The 18377-nt window shown below is 39.0% G+C and overlaps 1 protein-coding gene across 2 annotated transcripts; it reads left to right on the plus strand.

The window, feature by feature from the left end:
• The first annotated feature begins 428 nt into the window (after positions 1-428).
• mapkap1 (MAPK associated protein 1) lies at positions 429-16995 on the plus strand. 2 transcript variants are annotated; one of them, XM_041059557.1, is made up of 13 exons: positions 429-578; positions 2485-2957; positions 6556-6594; positions 6724-6813; positions 7368-7516; positions 8995-9167; positions 9270-9446; positions 10846-10955; positions 12123-12230; positions 13045-13185; positions 14082-14219; positions 15571-15668; positions 16340-16995. In XM_041059557.1, the coding sequence occupies exons 2-13, from the start codon at positions 2675-2677 to the stop codon at positions 16460-16462; spliced, it is 1629 nt and encodes a 542-aa protein (XP_040915491.1). In that variant the 5' UTR covers positions 429-578; positions 2485-2674; the 3' UTR covers positions 16463-16995. The 2 variants fall into 2 exon arrangements, with proteins under 2 accessions (XP_040915491.1, XP_040915492.1); XM_041059558.1 differs by lacking the exon at positions 6556-6594 and having other exon boundaries at positions 16340-16994.
• The last annotated feature ends 1382 nt before the right edge of the window (positions 16996-18377 follow it).

Genomic DNA, 18377 nt, shown 5'->3' on the forward strand with positions numbered 1-18377 from the left:
TAAATAACAATAACATAAATAACACATAAATTGTCTTACTTTAAAATAATATCTACCCTATGTTTACTTGATTGTAAATTGTTGATTGGTTTCATGGATTGTGAGGGGAATATAAGCTCTCAATTTTCTGTTATTAATTTCGTTATCATTTTGGATAGATTTTATTTTTAGAAAATTCTACATTTCTTATATAGATGAATGTTCTAACCAAACGCTTGTTAAAATGTATAACTATCTTAAGTTTTAGAAAATGTTTATTATTATTATTATTATTATTATTATTATTGTTATTGTTATTATTATTATTTACACATTTATTTCTACATCTCTTAGTCCCCTGACATATTTAGACAACCTGTAATCGAGATGTTGTTCACGTGTTGTGTACTTGTTCAATAAAGTTCTACAAAAAAAAAAAAAATGGAAACGGAAGTGAGACTGAGCTACTGCTGCGAGGCTGAGCACAGATGATATTGCTATATAACGTTGGACTAATGAAAAGAGTTCTCTTCATCACTGGGAATATGCATGGATAAAATGGGATATTGTGGACATTTCTTCGGACGGGATCTCTAAAGGTGGGACGCCATCATGAGCTAAATAGGCTATGATAGCAGCTAACCACAGCCAGCTAACCAAAGAAAGCTTCAGAGATTTTAGCCCAAACAAGCTTACGAGCTAACTACCTTACGAAGCAACTACATTTGTAGTATGTTTTACAGTGTGGATACCAGATTTATACCTTGCTACTTTTACCTGGAGAACGCCTATTTAGCGAAAGTGGAGGACTTTTAAGTTAGCCAATTAGTAAGGTTCAGAATATATAGGAAATACAATAGCTACAGCTGCGAACGCCAGACTTGCTACTGGAAATAATCACTACTTAAATAGATTGTTGGGTGAAGGTATTTATGACCAAATGTTTTATTTTATACCAAATATAAGCCACTTCTGCTGATCATTAAACTGTCGTCATATAATGGTTTGTCTCAAGCGACAAAGCAAACTGCATCTGAGCAGTAACTGCAGTTAGCATCAGTTGGAGATGCTCTTCGCGTGAACTGCCTTTTTAAATATGAAAAAAGGCCCCGCACGCAGTGAAAACCATTAGATATCATTGTAACAATATATTGCTGGCCATCTGGTGTTTGGTTGCTAATGTTACAAGTCGTAGCTCTGTAGTGTGACACAGCATTCTACATATGACATGCTAACTTGGCTGTCAGGCCAGTGTAACACCGTGGAATGGTATTGTTTTTGTCCTTGCTCACAGCTCTCATCACCTTGTTGAAATTATCAACAGCTTTGTGTTCACAGTGTAAATACCCAGGACAGTGCACTGTTTTTTGAGGAGGGATATGATTTGTTTACTGTTGAATGCAAGGGTCCAGTGATGGCTACTAACTCCCAATTCAAGGAGTCATTGACAAAATATCTGTGTTGTGACAACATAATTTTCACATCATTGTTTTGACTGCTGTCCAAGCAACCCATATGGTCCTGGCCAGTGAAATGATCTAATATGTTGATGAAACATGTTAAATGGCAGATGATTTACAACATCATTGTATGTGGGGATAGTCTACTCCTTTCCACTAATAAACATACACACCGGATTTACACTGTAATAAGGGCCTGTACTGTACATTAGGGCTGCACAGTTATAGGTAAACAATAGGTAACAATTTTTTTAATCAGAATTGAGACCACAATTCTTGAGCAACATATTCTCTTTACTATTATAATTGCCTTACATGTTTCATTTCAACAATATGCCAGTGACAGTAAAACATGACATGACAACATGACAAATATAAGCTGCACACAGCAGCTGCATATCATAATCTAGCTGACTCAGTTTGCTTTTTATTTCACTGTGACAAACACATTAGATTTAAATGTTTATGTTTAAATCTTCACAATCTTCCTGTGCACTAATCATCACGTGGTGTAACACAGTTCTGCCATTTGCTGTAACAGCTTATGGAGAGAAGGGAGCGCCTAGTTTGATGCAGTGGATCTCCCTGCTAATGCAAAAATGGCAGATCGTCATTTTAAAGTGAGATTGAAGAGAAGTTTAAATTGAGATTGTGATTCAAAAGCGATTAATCATTCAGCCCTACTGTACTGTACAGACTGCAAGGCTGACTGTTCATAGGACTGTGTCAACAGGATGTGCTTTACTTCTTTTTTATGGGACTATATGATGTAAGTTACAAAAAAAATTTGCCAAAACAATAGTGAATAGTCCATTTTGAGAAACACTGATCCTATGTTTTGTGTCGCTCGTCTTCCCTTAAGCATTAGATTAAAATGATTATTTTATAAAAAAGCTCCCCATTACATGTTTGGAACATGCTACCATAGCTAACTGAGCTTTAGAACCATAGTGTTGGAAATGTTAGTTTATTTTTTAAAAAAACAAATATTTTTTAAACTAATTCTCAAGCTTCCATGTAACAGCTGTTAACTTACTCCAAACAGGTATGAGCGCTTTTCCTACCTTGGAGCAAAGAGAATAATCAGGAAAAGGAGGTGGAAAAAATGGCTGCTCTCCACTTGTCATCCGTCACTGTCACAAGGAAGTGAAAGGGATCCTCTGGCATACAGGCAAGACAGTGAGACCAAGAGAAAACATCCAGAGCTATAAGTTGCACTTTTTAAAGCAGTTGGAATGGCTTTCTTGGACAATCCAGCCATTATTCTGGCCCATATCAGACAGTCTCATGTGACCAGTGATGACACAGGAATGTGTGAGATGGTACTAATAGATCAGGATGTGGATTTGGAGAAGTGCCAGCTGGCTCTGGTGCCTGGCAGCAGCTGTGGGTCAACAGGATCGGGCCCCCTGAGTGAGGAGGGCAACAGTGTGACAGACAGTCATGCCTGTGACCTCTCCCAGTCCATGGACATCACCTCCAGCTGGGACTTTGGTATCCGTCGACGTTCCAACACAGGTAGGCTCACGTCTAGGCTCTGGCTGGTTAGCAGGGCAGGCTTTCTGTCAGGTACACCTCCTGTCATTTGGATGGGGGCAGCCAGAAAACCTATTCTGCTGTTGTTTGGAAAGGGTTTGTGTGTTTAATCTGGGCCAGAGGTTTAGTGAAGCTTAAGTCAAATTGTGTGTGCCATTAAATGTTGTTGCTGTACAGGTGCAAAGCATGGGGTTAGACTGCAGCTCACTGTGTGAATGGTACTGATTATTATGATTAATACCCCTCTTGTATGCCAATGTGTTTTGTAAATCCAGCACTCACAGCTATTGCAAAGGAGTGGGACCCAAACATCTGGTGCCCACCATGTGTTCTTTTTTGGGGCATTCATGCCTTTATTACACAGCTTGACAGTAGAGATAGATGTAGAAATATGAGATGAGAGTATAGCTGCAACAATTGTTTTAGGTATCTTGATATATTTCCAAACCATTTATCAGTATAGTTGGATGTTGCATTGATCTGTTTCTTACGTAAAGCCTTAGTATTTGCATCTTTCCTCACAAAAAAAAAAATCAAATTCAAGGTGCTTTATTGGCAAAAAAGGTTCAAAAACAACATTGCATAAGCATCAAAATTAAGTTTATTCAAGTGAACAACAAAGAACAAGATTGATATACATGAATTACATATTTACAGTAAATTATGTGTGTGTGTGCACACGTGTGTCCCTCAGGTTGTATCACATTTATATACATCAGGCAGAAAAATATGTCCTGTCTCCTTCTCCTTGGAGTGTTTTTCATTCTTATTGCTTTTACTGCACCAGATCTCAACTGTTGTTTTGGTGTGTGTAGTGCTATTGTTACTGATAGAAATGATAGCTAGATCATTGTGGGGGTGTGCCATCTAAGTCACCTCATGATTCGATTACGATTCACAGTGCTACGATTTGATGATTCACCGATTATCGATGCATCTCGATTAATCTTTTTTTCCCCACATAGAATGTTTCTTTTCTCACTCTTTAGTTACTTGTAAAATAATGTATATTTTTAAATATCCATTCATTGAAGTAAAACACGTTTATCTCTGTCTTTTCTTTATTATTAACTTTAGCAATTTCCCAGCATTTAGAAAATATAAAACTTCTTTTAAACAAAATGTCTCCACACTGTCGCTTTTAAACCCGACGTGTGAACTGCACACTGTGACACATTACACGCCGCCATCTCTTGGACTGAGGTCCATCTCCTAAAATTGGGGCCCTATAAATTCCGTTTTAGTTTTTCCCAAATTCCCAAGTTTTTTCCATTTTAATTTTTGTTCCATTATAGTTTTTGGGAATCTATCCAAAAACAGTGTGCTTTTAATGTAAATGACTAAAATGTACACAAATTAAATAGAATTTAACTGTTGAGTAGTTGCATCTATCAATGAAAACAACATCCACAAAAAAGTATTAGTTTTCAACTCCTCTGATAAAAGAAGAAAAAAACATTAGCTCGCACATGTAGTTCTAAATGTCTGTTTCATTTATTGATGTACATTAAAAACAATGATAATAATACTAAAACAAAAATATATATTGTGTGGCTGTACTGACATGATTCCGATCTGATTATTTTATTATGAACATGTAAATGAAAAAAATATCTGTTAAAAAAGTAAAGAAAAAAATAGGGAAAGGAAATTGACAATATTTCCACTTCTATTACAATTTGATATCTATGAATTGATGAATTGGGCACACCCCTAGTATCATTGACCTCACTGTCATGTTCATGACGCTTGAGATGACTTTTTTGATTTGTGACATGGAGCATTATCATGCTAGAAGTAGCCATTAGAACATGGTGAACTTTGGCCATAAAGGGATGAACATGATCAACAACAGTATCTTTCTAGTTTTCTGTTTCTGGCTTTATTCGGTGTTAAACTCTAGTGACTGTTGTGTGTGAGAATCCCAGGAGATCTGCAGTTTCACAAATACTCAAACCAGCACGTCTGCCACCAACAGTCATGCCAAGGTCAAAATCACAGAGATCACAGTTTCTTCCCCTTCTGATGTTTAAAGAGTTACAGAATCTCCTTGTATTCACCTGTATTTGCATGATTTTATGTATTCCAGTGCTGCCATATCTTTGGCTGACTGGATAATTGCATGAACAAGCACAGGTACAGGTGTCTTTAATAAAGTGCTTAGTGAATGTATTTGTAAAACTTTCCCATAACCAATGAAATGACGAAAAGTCAATTCCTTCATGGTGTGTGTCTGCTAGTTTTATTTGCTCTGTCCTTTGCATTTTACCCGTGTTGACCTGTTTACTTTGATTACATTTCTATTCAATTCTATTCAATTTTATTTATATAGTTCCTTCCGCAATCAAAATTGTCTTAAAGCGCTTTAGCGAGACCCAGAGCCTGACCCCAGAGCAAGCACAAGGCAACAGTGGCAAGAAAAAAACTCCCTTTTAACAGGAAGAAACCTTGAGCAGAACCTGGCTCAGATGAGGGACCCTCCTGCTGATGGCCGGGCTGGGTGAAAGGAGGAAAAGGAGGAAGATAGGACAGCTAGGAATGGAGGAGAGGGGGAGAAGGACATGCAGCATATAAAACATGATACAAACAGGGTTGGAAGTGAACAATGTTAGAGGGCCAGCATTCAGATTACAGAACAGATAGTGGATACTTTGTGTTCAGCAGATTACAGTTATGATAGGAAACAGAGCACAGAAGCAAAAAACTGTCATAATGGGTAATTATTTACATTACAGTCGGCATAGAATGAATAAACAGCGGCAGGTTGGTGGAGCCAGAACCATTTCTGGGTTCAGCTACTTCGGCACTGGTCTTATTGGCTATCCTGTGACAATGTTGGGTGCCACTCCCTACATCTACTTTCAGTTTTGATGTTTTAGATGTCAGTAAAGCAGCAGCTGTCTCCTTCCCAAGACACCAAAGGTAATGGGTGCTAATCACAAAAAACAATGTTTTAGTACCACTGAGCCCTGGAAAAAATCTGAGAGTCAGTTTTCTCCAGGACAGAGACACATGTTTGTGTGAAAGACAGCAAATGTGGGTACTTTAGTTCTGATTTGTTTAATGACAAAATATCCCGCCCTTGATTGCTACTGTTGTGAGGTGTACTTTATACTAGGCAACAATTATTGGTTCCTTTTAATTTTCACTGACAATGTTTATCAGAATCCAGACTCAGTCACCAGATGTTCTTGTGAAAGTCAAATCTCAAGGTTTGGTATCTTAATCAACATCAAATCATCAAGTCGGTCATCAAATATATGTTGAAGTTGGGTCGTGGGTGTGTAATGTAACACGTTGTAAAAGCTGAGTATACTGAGTTGAGCTGAGTCTCAGCTGAATGTAAAGTGTGTGTGAAATTATTCTAAGCTACATTCAGGTGTTTTATTTAAAGGTTAAAGGTAAAAGTGGTTTTGGTGGTAGAGGAAGTCCAAAGGTAGACAGCACGTCTCCTTTTGGCTCCCTTGACTTTTGTACTAAGTGTGGTGGAGTGCTGGTCATGGTTCTGGGTTGTGGGTAGAAAGCTGCAATCCTCTGAGACTTGAGATTGAGAACTGACCTGTGGTGGCTGTCTCATCAGGACTCCAACAAGACAGCCGTGAGAAACCTGGGGCAGCTGGTAAGATAAGAGGGATGAGCAAAAAACAAACAAAAAAAAAGAGAATTTTTTTTCTATTTCACCAGGTTTTTAGCGACTTTGATTTGTTTGCCTGTGACATAAAATTAAAAAGTTGTTCTTTCTTTTCAGCCCAGAGACTTGAAAGGCTAAGGAAAGAACGACAGAACCAAATCAAATGTAAAAACATTCAGTGGAAAGACAGGACATCCTCCCAGTCAGGTACTGCTTCATACACTCATGATTCACACTCATTTTGTTTTAAAGCACTGCCTTTCACTTTACATGTATTACTGTTTCTGTGTGTAGTGAAATTTCTAAATAACTTTATTGTGAATAAAATGGTTGCTGAGGAATTTGAACGTTCAAATTATTATCTATGACATACCTTAAAATATTAGATGAAACACCTCAAAATTCCCAAGTTCCCAAGCTGGGGGTCAGGCTGCCCAAGAGGTGACCAGACAATTTAAGCTTTGTTTTGGATCAGAGGAAAGATGTTAGATAATTTTATCATTTTAAAATTCAAGTAAATACAGAAGTAAACCATTCTGGTAACAAATGGTAAACACATGCCTGCGTAACAGAATATCCTGCATCAGTCTTTACTGGTTTTGACCCAAAGATGACAAAATTGTTTTCCATCCACACATGAAATCCTTTCATATCTGGAAATGCTCCAGCTATAAGAAAGAAAAAGTACTGTTATGTCAGTGTACTTGAAAATAATCAACTGTTTGCTTCTTGTTGTTTTGGTTGTTATTCTTTGTGTGCAGTGGAGGATCTCGGGTCTCTGTTTGAAAAACGGGACTTTAAAGAAAGGCTGCGGACAGTAGGTACAAAATCCACCCTTTCATTGCGACTGGAACAGTGTCCCCAGCAGCTCAACAACCCCTTCAATGAATACTCAAAGTTTGATGGCAAGGTGAGTTATTCCATTTTTAATTCCTGTTTATTTGTATCTTCTTTAAGCAAAACTCATTTAAAAATAAGTGTATCTCATTAGGTAGCAAAGCAGAAAAGTATGCGGATTCATTACTTTTGCTTGCAAACTCGAGCCATAGCTTAAACCAGACATGAAGTCAGCCATTTAGAATTAAGTCTGTGGACTTTTGCGATGGTAAATTGTGAAGCTATTACCATCACTGTCTGTGGCGGCATGGCGATTTATAAATGTTGTTGTTGTTGAACAGGAGGTTAGAAAAACTCAAATATACACTATCCAATTTGCCCCAAACTTTACATTTGATAAGAGTCATCTAACAACATGATACAAAAAAGTGCAACGAACCTATTGTTTGATTAGATTATTATTATAATTTATAATTATTAGTTATTGTTATTCCTCTGCTTATTTTCATTTTTGAAGGGCTTTAGATGCTCGAAAACCCATGACGATTGGTTCACGTCAGAACTGCCCAACATTTCCCTGCATTAACATTGTGGCTGGCTCTCTCTCCCAACGGGCTCAAAGTGCGAGGGCAATGCTACTTGCAGCTTATCTTTCTTCTTTTTGACTGAATTAATCCAATACAGCCAACCTTTGAAATGAAAAGTGCTTGCTGTGATTTGAAGATTTCACTTAACCTTTATTTATATGTCTAATATTTTAACAATGATTATGTTGATCTGATTCTGTTAATAAAAATAATCCATTGGAACATACCAAAGTATAGGTTCTCCTGCATTGTTCTCCAGAGGTATAAAATTTCAAGCATGTCTTGAACACCAGTTCTTTTATTTCTTTTTGTTGTGTGTGTGCTTGTTTTTGTTGTTGTTTTTTCCTTCACCACCATACCCCCATTAGTGGATTATTCACTCAGTGTAAGCCTGCAGGCATCCTGGCCTGGGCTGGGTGGTGCGGTGTGCTCTGCTGGCTGTAAGGGGAAGGTGGGATCAACAAGGGTGGTTTGCAGGTTTATGGGGCCTTAGCCCCCATGGTAATAATGCACATGATAAGAACAGTTAAAAAAAAAAAAAGTGCAGGTGTATATTTCAATTCAACTTTATTTATATAGCGCCTTCCACAGTCAAAATAGTCTCAAAGTGCTTTACAGAGACCCAGAGCGTGATCCCAGAGCAAGCACTTAAGGCGACAGTGGCAAGGAAATACTCACTTATTTCAGCATCAATTTCAGCATCCAACTCACACTTACATCCTACCTATCTTCCTGAGAATCTTCCTGAGAATTATTAAATCACCTGTTGAGTTTTTTTCTTGTCATAAATACAAAATGGAACCAAGTTAAGCAGACAGTTTCTACCATGTGATTAACTACTGATTTGCTCTGTAAAGAAACTCCCCTTGAGGTTAAATACTGAAGTCTTAGTTCTAGCCCCTCTTTATCCCACTCTTTTTTACTTTCTGTAATCAGATGTACTCACTGTCTCTTCACGTTTTAGGGCCACATTGGCACGACAGCTACAAAAAAGATCGACGTCTACCTCTCAATGCAGATGACTCAGGAGAAAGTACATCCAATGACAGTGGTGACCATCGCAAATGCCCGCGTGCATGACCTCATCGGTCTCATTTGTTGGCAGTACACGAGTGAGGGACGCGAACCCAAACTTAAGTGAGTACAAACATATAAAAACAGCAGTTTCCTGCAATGTGTGTTTTTGCGTAACACATTCTTCTTCTTCTTCTGTCTCTTTCTGCATTTGTCTCATCACAGCGAGAATGTGAACGCCTACTGCCTCCACATTGCAGAGGATGATGGTGAGGTGGACACTGACTTCCCTCCACTCGACTCCAATGAGCCAATCCACAAGTTTGGTTTCAGCACTCTGGCCTTGGTGGAGAAATACTCCTCACCTGGCCTCGCTTCCAGACAGTCACTGTTTGTCAGAATGTAAGAAACATATTTGTGCATATAATCAATACGTGGATGAATATGTGAATGTGGTGCTTATCTTAGTTTTTCCAGGCCTATGGTAAAATCATACTGCACAACATCTTCACTGTTTAGTATGTTGTCTTTGAACTGTATGTTCTAAGATTGCAAAGGTTAACAGATATCATGGCTGAACCAAATAACGTTTTTCAAAGAAATATACAAACAAAATACTCCTTTGGTATCTATTGAAATGTTTGTGTAATGCTGAGTACCATAATCTGTCAAGTACTAAAGTTAGCATCAAATGTGTCTTCAGATTCATAATTTATTCTTTGATCAGGAAAATCATGATTTAAATCATTATTGCAGCCATTTTTTCACTTCAGACTGGACTTTAGTATGTTATTTAGGTGTAGTTCTTACATGTGTTCTTGTTTGTAGAAAGCACTAAACATTAGAGTTTTGGCTCCTTTTATTATGTGGGGAAGAAAAGTTTTTTAGAAAAACATGTTTCTGTTTCTCAAAGCAGAGAAAAATTTTGTTGTGTTTTTATCGAGTTATGATATTTACCTGACTTTGATGGGCTGCTACCTGCTACTCTCATCTCTAATCCATTACATTGTTTTTTATTTTCATATAAAATGGAAACATTTCTCAGGCCTGGTTTTGGAAGGTGTGCATGTGCAATTTTTTTTTTTTTTACAGTGATGTAAACTGGCTTTTAATATAATTGGTGATGGATATTAATGTTGGTGCCTGTTACAATCCTAGAAAAGAGTTTATCTAATGAGTGTTACGTGTGGCTGTAATTCCCCACTTACATACAAGTCAACAGTGACTTGTAAATATTTTTCATACTATAGCTCTATAATATTGTCATCACGGTCAGTCTGTGCATACTCCCCAGATAAATCCTGCTTAATACTTCTGCTTAGGATGGATGCAGACCCAGCGCCGTAGCCTACACAGGTTGCCTGTTATGTGAGCATTTAGACCCGTGCGCTGGTGTGTCTGTGTTGCTCTGCAACTACACCGCTTTTCTTCCACTGTGTTGAATTTCTTAGTTTTCAAACAACAGCAACTGAAAACGGAGCAGTTTGTGTTGTATTTGGGGCTAATAAACACTTAATGATGGTTCCTTTTATCGCAATTACAGAATAGAATAGACAGAATATTTATAACACAGAAACATCAGGATCGCCAAAAGGGAGATTTGGTCGCTGCCAGTTTATTGCTTTGAAAACAAAGGCTCATACAGTATGTGACTTCGTGTGAGTCGGAACTGAAGAAGCCATTGAGATGAACAGTCTTTAAAGTTCAGTGGAGGGTTGTTTACTACATTTTTGTCCGTCTGGATGATTGAGATAAATAGACAGATGTGCTTAACCCTGCTCTTCTGCCTTTTCCATTTTAGAAATGCTGCTCATGGTTTCTCTCTGATCCCTGTGGACAGTCTGAAGGTAACCATGAAGGAAATTCTCCAGAAAGCACTCAAGAAGAGAAAAGGCTCACAGAAAGGCTCAGGTAATGACACTTGCATCAAATCACTGCCCTCTCCCATTATAAGAATGACACTACAGCCAGACCAGATACAGGAAAGTGTGAGGTCTTCTTTATCTTTGAGAATGTACATTGAGTAAATCTTTATAACTATATTGCCAAAAGTATTCACTCATCTGCCTTCACACACATTTGAACTTGAGTGACATCCCAATCTTAATCCATAGGGTTTAATATGATGTCGCCCCATCCTTTGCAGCTTCATCTTTTCTGGGAAGGCTTTCCACAAGGTTTAGGACTGTGTTTATGGGAACAAGGTGTTCTGTTGGGTTGAGGTCAGGACCTTGCTTTGTGCACTGGTGCGCAGTCATGTTGGAACAGGAAAGGGCTATCCCCAAACTATTTTCACAAAGTTGGGAAGCATGAAATTGTCCAAAATCTCTTGGCATGCTGAAGCATTAACAGTTCCTTTCACTGGAGCTAAGGGGGCCGAGCCCAGCTCCTGAAAAACAACCCCACACCATAATCCCCCCCCTCCACCAAACTTTACACTTGGCACAATGCAGTCAATTTTTCCTCCCTTTCTTTTCAACTAAAGGCTGCCTTTCTTCTGCCATTCTTCCCAGGTTGCTAAATTAGCTGCTCCCTCCTCTCTCTCAAAACGTGCTGAAAGTAAACTACTGTTTGTGTTCGGGGACGGGGTGCAGCGCACCCCTGTAAAAGGTAGTGTGCGCTGCTACGTTTATGTCACAGGACAGAATGAGAGCAACACAGGAGCAAGGCATGTGGCACAATAATCGTTCTATGTCAATTATCTTTTTTTCTTAATCGGGGGAAGCCGAAATCGTAATCGAATTTCAATTAATCGCCCAGCCCTACTTCAAAGTCACTTAAATCACCTTTCTTCCGCATTCTGATGCTAAAGACATTATACAGGAGAAGGAAATCTAATAATTGATAGAGGAAGAGAGAGAGAAACAAACACAGAATACAAGATTTTATTGTTCTGCCAAAAGAGCTTTGGGATTGAGGTGGAGTAGAGCTACAGTGTCCCAAGTAACACTGGTCTTTGATGAGTGTGACAGCAGCCAGAGGGCAGGGCATCAACAAGAATGAGAGCTGTCCCCCCACCCAACTCCAAAACTTTTAACAAAAAAGCTGAGGTGTTCTTCTCTTGTCTAACTCCAACAGGACCCATGTATCGTCTGGAGAAGCAGACTGAGCCCAACGTCGCAGTGGACCTGGACTCAACGCTAGAGAGCCAGAGCACTCTGGAGTTTTGCCTGGTCAGAGAAAACAGTACGTAATCTCAGTAGGTCGGTTGGGTTACGCAAACCACAACTGCCTCATCGTCTCAGTGAATGACCCACACTTGGTTACACTCCACCACCTTCACTTCACCTCTTATCTGACAGTAAATGTAAATATTTGAACAGTGATTTCACTAAAAGGATGAATCACTCTGGACCTCCACAAAACAAGATTCACAATTATTTCCGCTCAGAGGCCAGATCACTTCTACCATTGGTTTTTAGGGACACAATTTTTTAAACAAAAAAATGTATTGCAATCCATATTGTCTTTATGTAGACCAGTGGTGTCCAAACTGTTCCACAAAGGGCCGTGTGGCTGCAGGTTTTTTGTTCCAACCAATGAAGAGCACACAGTTTGACCAGTCAACTGTCTGAAGACTGAGATCAGTTGATTAAATGAGTCAAGTCTGGTGTGCTGCTGCTGCTGCTTGGTTGGGACAAAAACCTGCAGCCACACGGCCCTTTGTGGAACCGTTTGGACACCTCTGATGTAGACAGTACAAACAAAATAATAGATTTATGTGCATTGATGACCTTCCACCCCTTGTTCTTTGTCACAGTTTGTCACATGGAGGAACATACACTTGTCATGTTTTTTCGAAGCTGCTCAGGAAAAATTGTTTGTTGTTATTCAACAGATCTTCCTCCTCATACAAACACAGTGGTATCATTGTCAACATAAAAATGAAATCACAGAAAGGCCTTGAATCGAAACTGTGATTTTATTTTGGTTAAACCTCATTTGAGTTACCCTGACTAAAACGTATTTATGCTCTTTTTTTTTTTTCTTTTGTCTCCAGGCTCGAGGGGCGAGGAGAGCTCAGAGGAAGACCCTCCTATTGACATCACCACAGTCCAGGACATGTTGAGCAGTCACCACTATAAGTCCTTCAAGATCAGTATGATCCACAAGCTGCGCTTCACCACAGATGTCCAGCTAGGTACATACTGGTTACTGCAGACTGTCAAACTCAGATGTGTAATTATTTTTCTCCAGATTCTAAAAGGACAATGTTTGTTGGAAATCATTCTTAATCGTTCTGCAGTGCTGTCACTGGCAGATTTACCACTCCAAATTCTTGGTAATTCTTAAAACATTGGGTCCTTGATTCCAGGCAGATGACAGAAGTAGCATCTCCGTTTTATAAAAGGCAAGAGTAAAATGCTATTTGTAGCCACTAGCACTAGTAGACTGTATCAGCTGCAGCTTACTAGGAAATTAGCTTGGTAAGTTGGTTGGAAACTCAGTCTTTTTTTTTTCTTATAGTCATTTTAATATGAAAACCCTGACTCCTAAATATGCAATTGCTTGTTAGCCCTAGTGTTTTAGCAGAGTATTGTAAGCCTTCACATGCTGTTTGTTACCATTTAAAACAATAAAACAGGAAACTAAACAGTGAATCTTGATTTTTCAAAAAATTTACAAGTGTATGTCAGCTTCACAAAGTATGTAATATCAGCAGGGTGAACATACATTATTTAACTATAAATAAAAATACAATACAATGCAAAAAAAACAGTTGTCATCCTCAGAGGGACACGAATGTTTGAGTCATTTTTTTTTGACAATCTATCCAATAGTTATTTAGGTATTTCACTCTCAACCATTTGTGGGTAGATGGACTGACTGACATTTCCACCCTTAGAGCCATGCCAGCGTGGGAGAACAATATCAGGAAATGTTTCTGATATATTGCAGTGCATCGGTTATGTTTGTCCATTATAAGATTTAAAACATAAACTCCCAGTTCTCTTGAACTAGTCCAACAGTGAGTGGTTATTGTGTGTATGAAATGTGGTTTTCATTCAAGGATTTGACATACAGCTGTTTCTTCAGGCATTTCAGGAGAGAAGGTGGAGATCGATCCTGTCACCAATCAGAAGGCCAGTACCAAATTTTGGATTCGGCAGAAACCCATCTCTATTGACTCGGACCACCTCTGTGCCTGTGACCTTGTAGAGGAAAGAAGCCCAAGTGAGTGTGCCACAGAAACAGTTTGTCCCTTTTTCTACAGCTTGTTCAAGGCAGTATGGTGCGCCGTTCTGTTTAAAAGGTACAAACACAAAATGATAGGTAGAGCTAGCATGCCGGACGTGGACGGATGTTGCGTTACACGTCATGCCTCTGATTGCAGAACACTGGCGTTCTATCTAAGATCACATACTGGGGCAGAATTGTGCAGGCTTTTTTAGGTTCAGTGTAAACAAGTGAAGGCGGTCTTCTTGACGGCAAAATAGCAGAATCTCTGTTTAAAAGGGGTTAGAGGCTTACTTTCCTCATCTCTACATGAGATTTATAGTAGATACCACCTCCCTGACTTTTGTCCAGAGTGATGCCAAGGCCCCGTTCAGACATGGCATCTACATGCGCCTCGGGTGATCGGATCAAAAGCAGGACAGCTTCTAAGTACCGTCAGTTCACACCTGGCACTAAAATCATCTCCACATGCGTCTCCAGTGACCTCTTGTGATTAGCTCTCATGTTCCTGCGCTATATTCTAATAAAAATGTACATGACTTCCAATTGCGAAGACCAAGTACATTATTTGTTTTTAATCCGAAGGCAGCAGTGCACTTCCTGTGCTTAGTCTGCGGATTTTTGATTCACTCATAATATATCTGTATGGGCTTTTTGAAATTATCAGATGTTATGGACAGAGCCAGCTTAGAAGATTTGTACGTCTTGTTTACAAATGAGTATACAAAATGGAATGGCACTCTTATTCTCGTAATGTGCCGATTCTTTGTGTTACGTCACCAGCTATTGGTAGTTACAAATGGTATGTAACTCATGTCCACTGTTTTATACCACTTCTCACTGTCATATACTAATTCACTGGCGTCAGCAGTCAGTCAGCCAGGGTATAGAGAGGTGATTTGTTAGCATTGGTACTTCATGATATACATTGTAGAGGCTCAGTGTGATAAAGGAGTAGAATCCAGACAAGATCCTGTATTACTTTAGCTGATACTAATCCATTAAAATATGCATGTCATTTGATTACATGAGATCATGTTAGATATGACAGTGAGTCAGTGAGGTCTTGAATACATTCACATAATGTGAATATTCTTTGCCTTTTTTGTCATGTAAAGATATTTTCATATTTTTATTTTATTTATTTATTTATTTATTTATTCATTCTTTTCTTACTCAGCTGCCAGTTGTCCTCCTCAGCTTTGAAGAGATCTGACATGTTCATGGTCAACCTTTCAGTTCATACAGACATGGCTGAAGACAGGGACAGAAGTGATGATAGGCTGCATCTTTTCTGCTGTCAGCTTCTGTTTCATTACACGTGATCTTTTCCTTCTCTGTCTTGTAGGTCATGCAATATTTAAGCTCACCTATCTCAGCAACCATGACTACAAGCCTCTCTACTTTGAGTCTGATGCTGCTACTGTAAATGAAATAGTACTAAAGGTGAGTTCTGGCTGAAGGTCTGTGCCATGTCAAAGGTTAAACGGTTTAGACTTTAGTTTAGGCATGAAAAACTCTTCTAGTCTATAGTTCTGCCTTTCATGAGCTGTTCCAGCACATCTTTGTCTCCTGTTGCAGTTGGTCCTGGTTGTTTTCCAGCTTTTTAACTTCAACTGGACAAAACTTCCCACTTTCACTCAGTTTGTAGACTGCACTACCAGAGGAGACAGGTTCTTTTTCTGAACTGAAATTGAATTAATGATGAATCCACAAAACATTACCGCCAACTCTACAGTGCCCCTCACCTCTCCAGAGCTTTATAGCATCTCTCAGCTCATTGTTTTGATAATAAATATATGCTTTGTATTTTCATATCAAATTAAATACTTAATATTTCCTAATCAAAATATAAGGGCATATTTTATATTACAACTGTGTCAGATGGTCAGTGATTTCTTATCTGCTAGTGCACCTGTTTTAGATTGTTGATATATAATTAGACACTTAAAAAGCTCCTTCCATCTGCTTACAACAACATGATGGTGGGTTACCACAATGGAGATCATTTTGTCTTTGTATCTATGGCAAAGACCTGAAAACTGAATGCATCGCATTATCATTATAAAACATTTCATGAATAAAACAGGTTTTTTGCCACTGTTTTTGTTTTTCAGGTTAATTATATCTTAGAGTCCCGGGCCAGCACCTCTCGGGCTGATTACTTTGCCCAGAAGCAGCGGAAACTGAGCCGCCGGACCAGCTTCAGTTTCCAGAAGGACAAGAAGGCCGGCCAGTAGACAGATTGAAGCTGCTCAGCCACCTGTCTGTCTTTTTTTATGCACAGACACACACATAAACAAAGCCTGGGATTTTCATACGCAGACAGCATCGGGCTAAACAGAAATGGGGACTGACAGGACAGTCAAATCAGAAAAGATGAGAGCAGGAGAAAAGAAAACAGAGCAGGCAGACATGTCTCTGCTTCAGCCTCTGAAAGCCAGCAAGTGTACACAAGCAAAAAAGAAAAAAAAATGCATTATTCTTTTTTTTTTTTTTTTTACAAAAGAAAAAACTGAGTTTTGGTTGTCATGTTGCCATCAGTTTGTTTATTCACTGCCTCTGAACTTAAGCTCCGTCCTCCAGGATGGATTTATACAGCTGCAACAAGTTGGTTTGTTGGTTTAGCTACATGCTACATCTTTGCTTCTGTCTTTAACATATTTAACACAAAATAAAGAAGAAAATCTTCACATTTTTAATGTACTGTGCCTAGACATTTTCCATTCATGAAGTGAAATAAGAATCCTTAAATAGCCCAGTAGTCTGGATTTTTTAAAAATAGATCAGTATCCTTCTGCCAGAATTGATCACAAATCCTTTAACATTACACATCCACACTCAGTTATTAGTTAAACCTAGCTAAAGGTAATGCAGACTTATACAAAGCAAATACCTTTATGAAGGTCAGATTGTTCTTTTTTTCCTGCAGTTGTTTTCGGTAACACCGCACAATAAATTGCCACACTGTTGCTTCGCATTGCACACTTAGAAAATCAAATCCATATTTGGGGTATTGTGGTGGAGCTGAGGTTGGTCGAGTTAAGCAGCAAGCACCATGGCCGAGCGTGTTGGGCAAAGACACCTGTCAGTCAATCTGTTCAAAGTCTTTAAGATAGCCTGTGAAGTTTATGACCACTAGTGGTGCTGTGAAGCACTGTTTAGATGAAGACACATGTGACACCATGCTTGATGTTAGATTCAAAGACTCAGGAGTAGATTTAAATCTGTTTCCCTGACGATACTTTATGCTGAACCCACCCTTATCCCTAACCTTTAACTTGTTCTATGATGCTTAACCGGAGCGTAAACCTTACCTGAACCCTTTCCTACTGCCTTAGCCTTGGAATCAAGTGTTTGCAATTCCTGCCTTTTTCCTATGATCCACATTTGGTGGCATGTCTCAGTGGTCGCACCAGGAAATGTAGCAATTTTCCCAGCAAGAAGTCTGAGTGTAGAACACTGCTGGCTAATCTGACATTCATACAAAAAAATGCAGGGTTGGAAATATTACAAAAAATCACTGATGTTGTTTGTTGTGTTTTAAGGGAGGATTTTTCCAAAAGCTATGGACTGGACTTGCTTGAGGTTCTTGAAGACGTTTCGCGTCTCGTCCGAAAGGGTTCTTCAATTTTTCTTCTCAGTAGCATCAACTCGGTCACTTACCACATTGCCTTGGTAACACCCCACACCACATCAAAAATTCCCAGGATTTTGCCAGTAAAGTTGGGAAAATACAACTGGATCCAGATAAAACTCAGATACCCTATGATGTCAGGTCACTCTTCACATCCATTCCCACCCTGGAAGCAGTGAAAACTGTAAGGAATCAACTGCTACAGGACAACAGAACAACCTCACCTCAACCTCACCTCAGCCACATTTGCATCCTACTTGACCTCTTCCTGACTAAACATCTGTTTCCAGTACAATGAGGGATTTTTATGGAACTGAAGAAGCCTTTGAGGTGAGAGGTGAAATGTCTTTAAGATCCTCAAGCAAGTCCAGTTGCCTTTGTATAGCTTTTTGGAAATACCATGACCTGAATGATTTCAATATTGTTACGCTGGATTCACACATACAGATACAAAGAGGGGGGCAAGTCTCCTGTTGCTCATGAGCTTGAAGCAATGCAAATATGGATGAGGAAGGAGT

This window comes from Toxotes jaculatrix, chromosome 16 (assembly GCF_017976425.1).
Source record: "Toxotes jaculatrix isolate fToxJac2 chromosome 16, fToxJac2.pri, whole genome shotgun sequence".
NCBI lineage: Eukaryota > Metazoa > Chordata > Actinopteri > Toxotidae > Toxotes > Toxotes jaculatrix.

Excerpts from the sequence above, each read along its gene's own strand:
- mapkap1 (XM_041059557.1), top strand. The coding sequence starts at position 2,675 with ATGGCTTTCTTGGACAATCCAGCCATTATTCTGGCCCATATCAGACAG. Across the intron at positions 2,958-6,555 it reads CCGTCGACGTTCCAACACAG|GACTCCAACAAGACAGCCGT; the intron begins GTAGGCTCACGT and ends CTGTCTCATCAG. Across the intron at positions 14,220-15,570 it reads TGTAGAGGAAAGAAGCCCAA|GTCATGCAATATTTAAGCTC; the intron begins GTGAGTGTGCCA and ends TCTGTCTTGTAG.